Below are 15,821 nucleotides of genomic sequence, written 5' to 3'. Positions count from 1 at the left end.
GCAAGAAACTATTCAAACGAAAACCCAATAATCTTGCACACATACAATTTCTTCCTTCCATAAGACTCTACATTTTTCCTTTTTTTCGCTTCATATTTTTAAACATGATCTATTCCATTCAGCGAATAAAAAAATTCCTGCAAGAACCTTACATCATACAATTCCTTTATTCATGTTTTGATGAGGCAAAGGAGGTTCAGATTAAGATACAAGGCCATTTTACAGCTATTTCTTGTCACAACTCTACTAAAGGGCAGTCGTGAGCCTTTCAAATCTGTCTAGAGTGCCTAACCAGATATCGACTCCCCACTTCCTGTGATGACAGAGATTACCAGAATTCCTGAAGATTTACCCAAATAAGGGGTAACTAAGATTCATGAATTCTCCATTCTACAATCCATAGTTATTCAACAACAGCTCATTAGATTCACTTAAGAAATGGATGTGAAAAGCTAGATGTATGAATAGAATAAGGTAAGGGGAATGCTATTTTCATGTAATTATGGCAGCTTGTAGTCTTTGAATCGATGACAACTGAATCCGCTTCAGCAATATAACTATCAGATCCCCCTTCCTCTTCCTCTCCCCCTCCCCCTAAAAAAAAGAGTGTAAGAGTTGGACTTGGACTTCGTGGAAACTCAAAAGTTTAGCAAATATTTGGCAACAGGTCAACAGAGGCTTGCCTAGAGCGTAAGAGTTGGAATTGGACTTGGTGAAAACTCAGAAAAAGTTGAGCAAAAACTTGGCAACACAGGTCAACGGAGGCTTGCCTGGTTGGTAAAAGTAAGGTGCCGTTATGCCCCACCAGGTTTCATGTGTCCATGGCAACGTCTTTCCTCCTTGGGTACCTTGTATTTGTGTTTGAGGTTGGATTTAGGTGCAAGTCTTGGGCAACTTTGGTGGAATACGTAACCCCTCATGAGTCACTGGCAACTTCTTAGATAAAAAAATCCCAATTTGAATGTTACAAGCTAGCTACAACAATTGCAATACTCCCAGATTCGGAAGGGAGAACTTGTTGCACTGGGATAGAAGGAAACTGCTCGCACATAACTATCAAAACGAAGAAACCTCTGCAAAAGAAATCACTTGAAGGGAGAGATTTTGTTTTGGCATTTGTATTTAACGCGATGAGTGTGTCCATTTCCCTGTGAGTTGAATAACCAGCAAGTTAATTGTGCTCAAGTTCTGACTTGAATTTTTTTGTCGATCTGTCTTGGTGTTGGTTAGTATGACTGGCTAAAACTTGAAACTTTGACCCCAGGGGTTGGATACATTTGAAAAGAACTCAGATCATTAGAATTTTCAAAAAAAGAATAGATCAATGCCACACTTTACTTTGCCTGGAAAAAACTCACCAGAAAATCCACAGCACAGCGTGAGCAGATTAACTCAAGAGTACTCAAACGACCTAGGCGTTTTTTCCCCAATTTACCCTGAGCAATTCAAACAGGGCTTTTAAAGAATAAATAAATACTATGATATATTTAATGAACAATAAATAAAATACTATGATATATTTAGTGTACACCCTCTCTGACAACGAACCCTGCAAAAGAAAATCCAGCAACAGTCTTATATCCATGCAATTCCCTCCTCAAGGGATCATACTTTTGTCCTTCGCTTTTATTCATAGATTTTATTTAATAAACACAACCCTCCCTGATCAGGAAATCAGCATTTCAAAAAAACCCAGCAACAATACTAAATTCACATAATTCCTTTCCCTAACAAACCAAAATGTCTTCTTCTGTTGATGAACAAGGAACAATCATCCTCAGAAAACCCATAACTGCCCCCAACAAGAGAATTACTGTTAGAAATACAAACTATTCACTGATCTCATCCAATCAATATACCGCTCTGATCGCATCCTTTTCCAAGCCATAAAACCTTGATTTCTTTTAATCAAGAAGCACATAAATTATGCACATCAATAAAAACATGGCACTATTGAACAACAAATTCCTACTATTCCTTAAAATTTCATTCATACAGACTAAAAAATACATAGCTGACATTAATTCCTTTCCCTAACAAACCAAATTGTCTTCTTCTGTTGATGAAAAAGGAACAATCATCCTCCAAAAACCCATAACTGCCCCCAACAAGAGAATTACTATTAGAAATGCAAACTATTCACTGATCTCATCCAATCAATATACCTCTCTGATCGCATCCTTTTCCAAGCCATTAAACCTTGATTTCTTTTAATCAAGAAGCACATAAATTATGCACATCAATAAAAACATGGCACTATTGAACAACAAATTCCTACTATTCCTTAAAATTTCGTTCATACAGACCGAAAAATACATAGCTGACATGAAAAACATCAAAACCCTCGCATTCCATTCCCCTAATCTGAAGCAACAGTTGCATTGAATCTCTCTCTCACACATATGTTATATATTCAGAAAAACACCGTTATTTCATTTGAAAAAAGACGAAGCCTTTCAACTTACCTCTATAGCCCAGTCGCTATTTCAGATGTCACAAAGATTATCAGTTTCAAACGGGCTTTAAGTATTATTTATGCTAAAACAGAGCCCTCTGCTATAGAAGATAGCCGATGAAATGGGGAAGGAAAGCCGTTGGGGATCCAAAGCAAGCAACATTACAAGTACAATTGGGAATTAGGGCAACATGTTTTGGGTACAACAAAGGATGGATTACGTATTGATTAGTAGGTGATGGATTAATGTAAGGCCCTGGAAGATTTCTATTTCTTCCCTCACACTTCCAAAACCCTAAGGTTCTTCATAGGTATCCAAGAAGGCAGAGAAACCCAGGGACATTTATTCCAGCAAAGCCATATAAGGTTTGGTAATCGCACCCTCCTCAAAAATCGCTCCACCAGATCACCTTTACTATCAAGAAGTTGCAACTTCTTCGTAGCTGTATTGTGGCAAAGCTTCTTCATGCAGTGCTGAAGGAGCTGGTGACTCTAGCTTTTGTAGCATGATATTTGAGAGCTCTTTTCATCGCTATCTGGGTTATGAACACCAGCCGCCCTAATTCGACGCACTTCCGTGGTTGCCTGTTTATTGGTGAAACACAAGGATAAGAAAATTTACAGACATTTATATCAAACAATTTATAAAGATTTGATTGATGTGGGCACTTACGTATGAGAAATGCTCCAACAGATCATTAATGTTCTCTGTCCAATGCCAAATATGACGGGCCAATCTTGAAGCCTCCCAATTTCTCTTCCCATATCTCCGCAATTTATCTTCGCATATCTCTAAGCTATCCAAGGTTTTCTTAACATCCAGCCCTCTGTGATTGATAAATACATGACAATAGAAGTTGCGATTGCTGTGGGAATTACATAAGGTGGAGGCTGTCGTTGCAGCCACGAAGGATGAGGCATCAATCGTTGAAACTGCAGGACGAAGATTGTGAGAATGAGGAGGCGAACTTTCAATTTCTATCCCGATTTCAGTTTTAGAAGGGTTTTGGGGGCATGAGGATACAGGGGATGCCATTGCCAATGCCGATTCGACTATACAAACAGAAATTGGAGCCCGTAAACTGAAATAGCGATTGCAGCCCGTAAACTGAAACAGCGATAAACGCCGCGAAACCGTAAACGGAAAGAGCAATAAACTCCATGAACTCTCCCTGAAGGTCGGCGCACAAATGTCAAGTGGAAAGTGAAACGTTTTTTAAGGTTTTTTAATGTTTTAAAATATTTTTTATTAAATGAGACGGCTGAATTTTGTTCAATCGTCTAACAAAAGATCTAACGGCTACGATTAGGACAGAAAGGCATTTGGGGGAGTTCATTTCAAAGGGAAACACCTTACGGCGTAACAAACATGGCACGTTTCAAAATAAGTTAGGAATGAATCTAATTTTTATTAATGATTATACGTGGCTAATTATTAATGGCCTCGTAAAATTTTAATCATAGTTTGATAAAAATTTATTTAATCAAGGTTTAAACACCTGATTTAAATATGCAAGGAAATTATCAATTTCAATTTCATTTATTGATAGAGTCGTGAGGAGAATACGCTCGCATCTTTCAATTTAGACCATCTCATCAAAAAAATTAATTAGGAAAATCATTAAAATGCCAGTTCCAATAGAAAAGAGGTCTATGGGCGTTATAATTTGAAATCATATGAATTGATTTAGATTGTTTTTGAAGATTCACTAATGGAACATAGGATGAATAGTAGAGGAGATGAGCTTTGATTTATAAGAATCTTTGAAGTGCTTAGATCTACATTATCAAACGTTAGACTGGGTAGGGTTTACAATCTATCATGGACGACTGACTTGAGCTGTTACATGCTTGGAAAATTACATATACAAAGAAACCAACCAAGAAAAAGAAAACACAAGGTGTTTTAATCTAATTGATTTGTGTTACAAATATAATCTACACATTTATGAGAAAAACTTATATAATCTACAAATTCTCACAAGGCTTTAGGCGCTTCCAATTCCTAAGAGTACCACTTGTTTGTGTGAATTCTTTATATTTGTTATATGTCATAGTTAAAGGATTTGATAATTCTGTTTCTATCTCAATTTATTTTTTAATATCAATATATTTATTATTATTTTTTCTATATAATATTAATACATTCAAATTGATAAAAACATAAAATTATAAAACTTTAACATTAATATTATTATTTTATAATTTTAGATATTATTATTTAATCAAATTTATATATAATTATAATAATATAATTTTAAAATCATAATCTGTATGAAAATTCACCAAAAACCTATCTCTTCTCCTTGTTTATGAAACAGGAAACCCATCTCTTTGCAACAGTTAATTACAATTTCATCAAAACGTTTTGCATTCCACTTACTCTTGCTCTGCATACACTTATTTTCTTAAACATGTATTGCTTTTAATGTTGTTTTTTATAGCAACCTGCTATGCAGCAAAGTAGCTTCACAGTCTATAAAAAGGAAAGGAAGGCGACAAATGTTGTTTTTATATGTAGTTACTAAGTTCTTGAAAATCACCATTGCTTCCCATATATGTAAGGTTTCAACTCATGTTCGCCAATAACATGAGTTAGAAGATAATTTCAAATATGCTTTTATTATTTATTGAGAAAATTTATGTTTGTTGCAAGTGATTTGAGAAACGCTTATGGAATATTTGATAATTTCAAATATGATTTTATTGTTTATTGAGAAAATTTATGCTTGTTGCAAGTGATTTGAGGAACACTTATGGAATATTTTTCCCCTTAATTCAATAAGATTTTCATTAACAAAAACTTTCTGTATTTTAAAGTACTTTTCGGATTACTTATAGCTAATATATGGCAACCTATCACTCCACCCATTTCATAAATCAATCATTAAATCTTTTTAGTTGTGATATATTATTTTATTTTGCTACTTCGACTTCTTTTATTCCATTTCTTTTATGTGCCATTAGCAATATGTCGTCACTTAAATTTAAGATTATTCCAGGTTATTATTTCAATAAATTTTAATCTTTGAGCTATTTCATTTTGCATATAATTTTTATGTGAATCGTCCAATAAATCTGGAGTGTATGTAGTGTAAATATTTTGACAACTATATAATCATGTAGTGTATCTTCTCAAAATCTATTAACAACTAGTGTAAGGAAACATAGATGAAATCCAAAAAAACTATCACAAATAATATTGAAAAAATGTTTTCTTCAACAATTATATATATATATGAAATGTTAATGTTTTAAACTTTACAATTATTAGCTTGTTCTGAAGTCTTTATGTACACAAGAGATCCATACCAATGTATTTGTTCTACTATGTTACAACTCCATTTATATAAATAATAATTGATATTTGACATATAAATAGGATTATTTTTTTAATTTTTTAGTCTTTAAAGAATGAATCCCAACTTTAAGAAATTTCTTTGAAAACCATTAGAAAACAACCCAAGTTTAGAATCTTTGTCACAAATCGCATTTCGCATTTTTCCCATGTAATAATTATAAACATCTTTAAGTAAATCCCGAACTGCAATATGTGATTAGACCCCTGCTGCGATATACCGATCGGAATGCCTTGAGAACACGTGATCGCATTTCGCAGAGTCGCAAATAAATAAGCCATGCCATTATGTCACCTGTTAACAATTTGAAAAAATCGCAAGGTTTTCAAAATGCGATATTGCGATTTTTGCAATCGCATTTCACATTATAATCAGGCAACACTATATTACATCGTTTAAAAGTTGTGATGCGCAAATGGAGCACCAAGCGTGGGAAGTAGTTGTGTTTTAATATAATAATGAATGGTTTGGCATGGTAATTGATGTTTAGTAGCCCATGAAGAAGTAATGATGTTTCAAGTTATGGCTAGTTAACACTGAATATCTCATTTGAAATCCCCCCATGATTCAAAGTCATTTCAGAGATCTTTCAACCTTAATTGCCCTATATCGTTTGCGCTGATATATCTCTTCCATTTCAGACAAGCTTCAAAAGACATGTCATTGCAGAAGGTGATACAAAAATAGAAAAAAAGCATTATAGAGTTTGAGCTATCAGAAATTTCTCATATATTCTCTGATACAGTGTGCAGCATCGTTGGGGGAGTGACATCATGGGAGGTGACATACAATAGGCTTGAGGACGAGCATCCCAAAATTACTATCGTAAAGATAGCGACTAATTCAATAAAACCTTCGAGAGTCCAATTCAATGATGATGCCTCTTCTTTCCTTCAGAAAATAGGAGCGAGAGTGAAGATCCTCCCCTATACCGATATGATTAGGTGGGTCATGGAAAATCTCACTATTGAAGATAGGCAATTCAAGAACTCAAGGATGGAGCTCATGGGGTCATTCAAAGTTGAAGACCTGAAGCAAATGTACCATATACGTGACCCTCAGGACATATATGACAAGTCATACTTGGCCAGATTTTCAAAGAAGAACGAAGAACCTTTCAAAATGATCCAGTGCTGGAGAGTATTGGAGAACAAGTTCAAATTTGACAAAATGGGTATGTATCCTATAGCCTCCTTAGAAAACCCCTACAACTATGCAACTGCTATGTTATGTAGGCTATATGGATTACCTAACAATGCTAAGTTTTCCATAGAATGGATCCCTTTGATTGATGCCTATGTCAATTCCCACATTATGAATTGGGCCACTATCCTATCTAATAACCTAGTCACTTCCATCACCGAATACCGTCAGAAGAGATCCTCCTTTGCAGAAAAACTCCCTCCATTCTAATTTAGTGCCTACATCATGGATGCTATCTGTTTCTGCTCTAAATTTCCAATCATGAGTTAGAAATGGACCTTGAAAGACCCCTACCCTATCCATCTCAGCGAAACAGATTTGGGAATCCCATTATATACCCCATCTTTATAAAATATGCCATGTTGTTATTTTTCCATTGCATCAATTAATTTTTAATAAGGAAGTCCCTATGTTTTCCAAAGAAGCCACTACAGACGTTCTAGTAGTGGGCAAGTATTTTGTTGAAGAATGGTTTACATACATAAGGGCTTTTGGCAGTACAGTATACCTGCATGTCCTTCCTTTGTATCTCTCTAATAAATTGTTAGCAAGAGAAATAGCCCACCATATTGTGGGAAAAGGCTTGACTAAGATCCTAAAAGAGAGAAAAAATTCATTATGACCATCTTTTCCTATTCGATGTGATTCCTTTTCATTAGAAAATTTTAACCATGCAACCAAGGAGTTAGTAAGCATAGAAAGCCTCAGGCTCCATACTTTGTCGAAAAGACAATTTGATACAGACAAAATAGCACACAACATTACTACTGTAGTAAAGATCAAGACTTATAACCAGGAGGCTAATAATTCTGAAGACCTTTTATAGTCAGTTGAATCCTTCGAACAAGCGTTCGAGTGGGAAAAGTCAAACCTGAGTCCTGAAGATTTTGAAAGCTTGTGGAGTTCATAAATAAAAGGCTCGAAATAATTCTGCTGCATTTGTTAAAAATTGAGGGCAAGTCTACACCCAATGTGACTGTCAACAGCGAGGGACCTAATTTTCCCATAGAGTCTCAAGTAGATACAGGGAAAGCACTAGATATAGGGAGGACCCAAGACACCATGAATACAATGGAATCTAACGGGAAGTCAGCGAAAAAGAAACATACGAGAAGCCCAACTAAAGATATTGGTTATGAGATCAAAGAAAACAATTTGGAGTAGGAGTGGGATCAATTCAATAAAAAATTACAAGACACTCCTAAGACAACAGATGTTCAGGAAACCACAAAATATCACACTCTGTTGCATACCCAGAAGATTACAGAGTCTGAGCCGATGGATGGGCAAGGGACAAGTTCGCAGCAAAAAGGAATCATTCCCGCTTTGTCTGCCTTAGAAATTGTCCTAAGGTGACTGAAATTCCTCCTTTAGATGTGTTCTACAGCCCACTTCATAAGTTTATAGTAAGGAGACATAGGAAAAGAAGGAGGATAGAGACATCTCAGATCCCACATGGGAATGAACCAATGGACATAGTCTGGAAGGATATTCCTTCCAATCTCGCTGAAAAATTGACCAAATTGTCGCAGTTTACGGGGGCATATGCAACTGCCACCATGGATAAAGCTACTGAGATATCTATTTTGTTAAGGGAAAAGGAGGAGAAGATAGCGCAGCTCAAGCAACAACTGCAATTTGAAAAATCAAATGTGAACCCGCAAGCTGCTAAACAAATTGCTCAATTGCAACAGAATATGGAAGTGTTAAAGATAAGCTATGAAGCTGACATTTCTGCAAAGAACACACAAGTTCAATAATTGCAAGAGGCCATGGAAAAATATGAAGATGTCCCTACTGTCAAGGAATTCATCAAAAAGGCACTATAGCTAAATTCCCTCCTACTAAAATAGCAAGAACAATTTTTCCAAACGATGTCACATATTGCTCCTTATATGACCACCAGTGACCAACTAACAGATAAGGAAATTGACCAAAGAACTAAATTTACTGATCTGAACACAAAAATCTCAAAATTCATCTAGTGGCAAGAAACAAAAGAGGGAAGGAGGGCTAATCTACCTGAGATCGAGGAGACACATAAGGACATTCTATAAACGAATTGAGATGCGAGGATCAAGAAAGTTGAATTAGTAGTGGCAAGAGCAGTTGAAGTATCGAAGAACATAGTAAAAGTGGTAAACCACACTAATCTGAAAATGGGGCTCTTAGGCTTCTTGTTTAGCTTACAAGAACCTCTCCCACTTCCAAAGCTTGAATTTTCCCAAGTCTATTTGATTAATAACCAATGTGGAATTAAGAAATGCTTGAAAATATGAGTGTATGCTTGTATTTGTTTTCAACTGATTGCTTGCTTTAATTTATGTTGTTATGTTGTAAATTAGTGTGCTGATACTGATGTATAAATATATATAACAATAAAAAAAACAACAGAGATAATACAACAATAAAACACACACATAAACAACGATTTAATTTGGAGTTCACCCACAACTCTTTGGCTACATTTCGGTGAGCTCTAGTCAACTCAACTAGACTCTCTGGGATTATGGTATTAGTCTTTTTACAATCTCTTGGCCCAACTCCTGCTGTTCTACACAAAAACAGTGGGTTCAGACACCATTTAATCCCCTGGATCTTGAAGCTCTGGCTCTTGGCTCTGGCTCTTTGGCTCTTGCTTCTGGCTCTTGGCTCTGACTCTAGCTCTTTGGCTTTGGTTCAGGCTCTTGGCTCTGACTCTAGCTCTTGGATCTGGCTCTAGCTCTCTGGCTCTCTGCTTTGGCTTCTTTCTGCCTTCTGCAACCTTCAACTCTCTGGCTTTTCACTTGAACTTCAAGTGACCCCAAAGGCTCCTTAAAATGTTCTTTTGCTTCTGCGCTGCCTCTTTGGCTTACACACTGCCTTTTTGGCTTCTACCTCACAGCAAAACCCCAACAGAAACCTTCATTCAGCAAACAACAACATGGCCATCGTTCAATAACTCAGCAACCCACATTCTTTGACATTCATGTCTTAAAAGCCAAATCGATTATCTATTGGTTTCAGATTCTTGTCTCTTGGTCTCCCCAGCCTCCGTCCACTTCGAATCCCTCTTCCAGGTGTTATACAATCATTTCTTAATGCCAAAAGGGATGTGGCCACCATTTCTATAACGTAAGAGTGCCTTGGATGCCTGTAGCTCCTGAAACAGACGTGCTTTATTAACACAATGAAAATGTATTTTAACAGAGAAAATCTACCAAAACTCAATGTATCGAACTTCAAACTTTCATAACTATGCCATATTCTCCCATCAGATCCACCTATTGGTTGTGTTCGCTTATCGCAATGGCTTTGTCCCTTTGTGTTTCGTAAATATATTAAAAACTGTGAAAATACATTGAAAAATGGTGCTTAACAGATCTCAAGATCCATACAATATGGTTTATAATGTTATCGGGTCTGGTCCATCAAATCACACGTATATATATAGATGTGGCCCTGCTCCATTGTAACGCGCTGATGCGATATTGCAATGCGACTTGTCGCAATCACATATCGCATAAGCCCGCGACCTTTCCATATAACATGGTTAATTACTAACGCTGATTACGATTGCCAATCCACCTGTCTCCACTGATTGCGATTACCGATCCACCAATGATCACATGTTGCATTGGCCTCGACCTTTTGTTAAGTCCTCCCTTTGGCTTTTTGCGATACGATAAAGTGGTAATCGCATATCGCAATGTTTTAAGGCCTATGGTTAAGTCCTCCCCTTTGGCACATTTACGATGTGATATTTCCTCTTTGACCAATCAAACAGGGACATGTGGCTTAATCTCGGCTTGCCATATGTCAGCTGTGGATTGGCTCATGAGCCTATACTGAAAATCAAAATTTTCAATATAGTTCAAAATTCAATGAAATTTCCTCCTCTTCTAAGGACATTGGGCAATTTTCATTTTACAATAACTCTCTCATCCAGAGTCCGTTTTGGTTTGTTTAAGTTGCATTGGATTCATAATGGAGGGATCCCTACAATGAGACTATTTTTGAGAGCAGCTTGTGACTTTCATTTTCCTTTGATTTACAAAGGATTTGCGCCATTTGGCAGCTTTCACCTCTTGCATGAAGTCTTTTAGACTTAGAGGTTTATCCAGGATCCGTTTTTAGATCACACCTTCCCACTAAAAGAACTTTTGGTCTCGAAAAGACTGATATACGGATCTGAACAATAAATAAGAGTCACTCACCCTCTTCTTTCAGCCTCCCTACACTTGCCTTTACATAGTGCCTCTGAACCAAATTTTCTGACCACTTCCCTTCTTGGATGGGCTGGTCTTCCTCGGAAGAACTGTCTTCCTCCTTGCCTTCCTGCAGAAATTCTACTGAAATGGTCATAGAAGGTAGTTTGAGCTCCTTTTCCTTCATCATTGATCCAAGGTGGCTCAACAAATGTGAAGTATATCTGCTCCACAAACTTTCATTTGTAACTATTTGACAAGTTGCCAACAATAACTATTAACAACAATAGGCATATAGACAACAACTAGATGGACTAAACTCCTGCTTCAACAAAAGAAACAAATTTCACATCTTGTGAAAACCTCCATGTCTTACATTTGCATACAAATGATGGACTAGATAACAAGCCCACAAAACATTCCTTTAAATAGATGACTGTTAAGTCAAGCATGTAGAAAAAGACCATTAGGACTCTTTTTCAATAGATGAAACTTTCATCATTATCTCCATTTGGAGACCAAGTTAACTTCTTCCAAGTCAACATGGCATCACATGCATGTCAAAGAAATCAACCCTACAAGTTAATTACACATACATGTTCAAAAACAAGGAAATCATCAGCCTCCCTGTGTTCATGCATATCAAGCTTATGCATGCATTTCATCCTTCAACTTTTGCTTAAGCAAACTATACTTTTGAAGTTGTAATGAAATGTAATGTAGATGCATCAACAGACATGCAATCTTAATCGGATAAGAACTCTAACTTTTCCTTACTAATCCCTTTCGATGGTACTACCCTTGCCTGCACATCAACATCAACATGTGAATCATTTTGAGACACATCATTCATGGAATCTTCACTTCCATTTCTGCCATCTTCTCTTTCCACTTTCTTCAGCTTTGGTGGAAGCATTGTTGGATTCAGTGTCCAACACTTTGCAATAAGATGTCCTTGCTTATGGTAGTAAGTGCACTGCATGTGCATCCTCTTGATAGCATGAATTGCCTTGTCCAATGGACCTTTGGCTGCTTGCTTCTTTTCCTTCTTCTACTTCTTGTATGCGTCCATTCTTTTCCGACATCTAGAAACATCATGGTTATCCAAACCACAAAAGGAACATGCAACTCTTTCCCCATACTTATGTGGAAATTTATCATGCTTTGCAAAATCAAAAGGAATGTGTTTAGAACCAGATTTATACCTACCTCTTTCACCTTTATTGCCTTCATGAGGAGGTGAAGCAAATGAAGAAGTGGCTCCCTTTGGAACACCATCAAACTCTTCAAGGCTGTTAGAGTCTCTCCAACTCTCTAGTTCAAGTGTGTTCTTCTGAACACCTGCATCCTGCAAATGATGTTTCAAGCTATTGTATTCCTCTTGGATACAACCTTCACACTTCTAAGGTAGAGGACATGAAATGAAACTCCTTAGGACTGTTTCAATGGCTTCCATGCAACTTTGGAATTCTCTCCATAAGACTGTCCATACCCAAGACCCAAATATTTAGGCCTTTCTTAAACCATTATTGGTTCAACAATACCTTGTGCATGCTTTCCCAAGCCCTTTCCTTCATAGCCCATCTTGGACATTAGCTTGGAACCTATGCCTTTAGTATGTTTCTCAAAAGAACCAATATAAGCATTCTCAGAAGAATTTGAAGACAAATTGGAATGGCTTTCCTATTCTTCAAGTTGGTACTCGACAAAGGCTTCTTGGACAACAAAGAGTTGTGTTTCCAACTCATGCATCCTTTTCAGGTTCATATTTGTAATATGAAGTTGCCTCTCCATTTCCTGCAATTTGTCAGCAAGCAATTGCTTCTCTTCCTTCATGGAATTCAGTTGCTTTCTAAGGATGTTGCTCTTCCTTCCATCCTCATACATTTCTCTCGCCATATCCATCATGGTGGACAATTCTTGCTTCATATCTTCATCAAAGAGTCTTGCGAAGAGAGAATAATTTGAGGACCCACTTGTAGAAGTTGTCATTATGCCAATGGAAAAAAAAAAAAAAACTTCAACTCTCTGGCTTTTCACTTGAACTTCAAGTGACCCCAAAGGCTCCCTCAACTGCTCTTTTACTTCTGCGCTACCTATTTGGCTTACGCGCTACCTCTTTGGATTTTGCTTCATAGAAAAACCCCAATAAAAACCTTCATTCAGCAAACAACAACCTGGCCACCATTCAACAAGTCAACAACCCATAGTCTTTGATATTCATGGCTTAAAAGCCAAATTGGTGTTGTCTTTTGGTTTCATATTCTTGTCTCTTGGTCTCCCTGGCCTTTGTCCGCTTTGAATCCCTCTTCCAGGCATTATACAGTCATTACTTAATGCCAAAAGGGGAGGTGGCCACCGTTTCTGTAACGTAAGAGTGCCTCGGGCCCCTACAACTCTTGAAATAGCTGCGCTCTGTTAACACAGTGAAAATTTATTTTAACAGAGAAAATCCACCGAAACTCAATGTATCAGACTTCAAATTTTCATAACTGCGCCCTATTCTCCCATCAGGTCCACCTATTTGTCATTGTCACTTATCGCAATGGCTTTGTCCCTTTGTATTTCGTAAATATATTAAAAACTATGAAAATACATTGAAAAATGGTGTTTGATAGATCTCAAGATCCATACAATATGGTTTATCATGTTATCGGGTCTGGTCCATCGAATCGCTCGTATATATATAGATATGGCCCTGCTCCATTATAACGCACCAATGCAATATTGCGATGTGACTTCTCGCAATCGCATATCACATAAGTCCGTGACCTTCCCATATAACATGGTTTATTGCCAACCCGATTGTGATTGCCAATCTGCCTATCATTGCCGATTGCAATTGTCGACCTGCCGACAATCACATGTCACATTTGCCTCGGTCTTTTGTTAAGTCCTCCCTTTGGCTTTTGTGATGCGATAAAACAGTGATTGCATATCACAATGTTTTAAGGCCTATGGTTAAGTCCTTCCCTTTGGCACATTTGCGATGTGATATTTCCTCTTTGACCATTCAAATAGGGCCACGTGGCCCAATCCTAGCCTGCCATGTGTCAGCTATGGATTGGCCCGTGAGCCTATACTAAAAATCAAAATTTTCAATATAGTTGAAAATTCAACAAAATTTCCTCCTCTTCTAAGGACATTGGGCAATTTTCATTTTACAATAACTCCATCTAGAGTTCATTTTGGTCTGTTTAAGTTGCGTTGGATTTAGAATGAAGGGATCCCTGCAATGAGACTATTTCTAAGAGCAGCCTGTGACTTTAATTTTCCTCTGATTTACAAAGGATTTGTGCCATTTGGAACCTTTCACCTCTTGCATGAAGTCTTTTAGACTTAGAGGTTTATCCAAGATCCATTTTCGGATCACACACTTTGTATCCCACCAACCTGGTGAAAGAAGGCAACCTGGAAATACTACTTGATTTAAATGACTTGCATAAAATCTAGAAGGAAAGAGTGGAAATTCAAAGGGAAGAAATCGCAAAGTTAGCAAAGAATAACAAGGAGGCATATTGGAAATACCTTATCAAGCCACACAGCCAAATCATGACCCTTAATTGCTCACTCCATTCAACTCAGCGGATGATGCCACCTCTCATAAATGTTATTCATAGGATAGGTTAGAACACAGTTTGGGGCACCTCCTCAAGTAAAACCGATGGCCGATATATGTGATTTAAAAGAAAAGTTGGAAAACATCAAGTCATCATCGTAGCCTCTGCTCATCAAGTCACCTTTATTTTTAGAGTTAGTTAACTAGTTAGGAGGAAGGTTGCTTGAAACCTCCTCAAATTTTTCTACAATCTATTTTTTGAACATTAGTTAGAATAGTCTTAATACCCTTCTCATGCATTTAGCTAAGGATCCATAATTTTATCGAAAATTTTTGCAAAGAATGCACTTCTGTAAGTTTGTGAATGCTTTGATGAAATTATGGAACATGATCTTTTCTTTTAAATATCAAACTACTTTCCTTTGTTGATGCACTATTGTATACTTGGAAGATAATTTGATCTGAAGAAAGGAATTGATCTATGCCATTAGTTAAATGAGCAGAACTTCACACATATGGTACTTCTATCTTGTATGATTAGTTTTATTTTTGTTTAATTAGTGATAACACTTCATTTGCATGAATTGTATATGATGTATGTTCTTTCCATTAAATGTTAATTGCACTATTGCATGATGCCTAGCTGAAATTATTTATTTTCATATATAATCATCAGATATATGCGATATAGTTTATACATTTCTTTGACTAACTATTTAGTCAAAGAAATTATATTTACACGTTATCACCTATGTTTAATGTGTGATTGATCTTCATTATCACATGTCAAATAGATATCTTTTTAGATTGCATATCACATAGAAATACCCAGGTTTATATTATATTAAGTTAGCTAGGGATTTGCATGATAGAATAGGCCATTTATTTATCACTATCCTTATTACAATCACTTGAAAAACACCTAATCTCATTTTAAAACCCACACAGGGAAACTAGTCGCATCATCCCCAGTCAAAGCCACCACTTCAAATGGAAAAGGATTTTCCTTAAGGTCCGGACCAAGTGGTTATCCCCCATGTTGGAACAACAGAAATTTG

At 36.7% G+C, this 15,821-nt stretch overlaps 1 protein-coding gene across 1 annotated transcript in view; it reads right to left on the bottom strand.

Annotated features, from left to right (window-relative positions):
* Positions 1–1,566: 1,566 nt before the first annotated feature.
* LOC149239586 (uncharacterized) overlaps positions 1,567–15,821 on the bottom strand; it is a 135,515-nt gene continuing 121,260 nt past the window's right edge. Inside the window, exons 2-3 of the mRNA XM_089369909.1 lie at positions 3,129–3,627; positions 1,567–3,040 (exon numbers count right to left, since the gene is read on the bottom strand). Of these exons, the coding sequence (XP_089226035.1) occupies positions 2,948–3,040; positions 3,129–3,627 (592 nt within the window). The 3' untranslated portion in view covers positions 1,567–2,947. The remainder of the gene's footprint in view (positions 3,041–3,128; positions 3,628–15,821) is intronic.

This window comes from Pinus tabuliformis, chromosome 8, assembly GCF_031772625.1.
Source record: "Pinus tabuliformis cultivar Carrire ecotype Pingquan chromosome 8, CPIR1, whole genome shotgun sequence".
NCBI classification, from domain to species: domain Eukaryota; kingdom Viridiplantae; phylum Streptophyta; class Pinopsida; order Pinales; family Pinaceae; genus Pinus; species Pinus tabuliformis.
The sequence above is the reverse complement of the archived record's forward strand: the minus strand, read 5'-3'. Positions and strand labels throughout refer to the sequence as shown.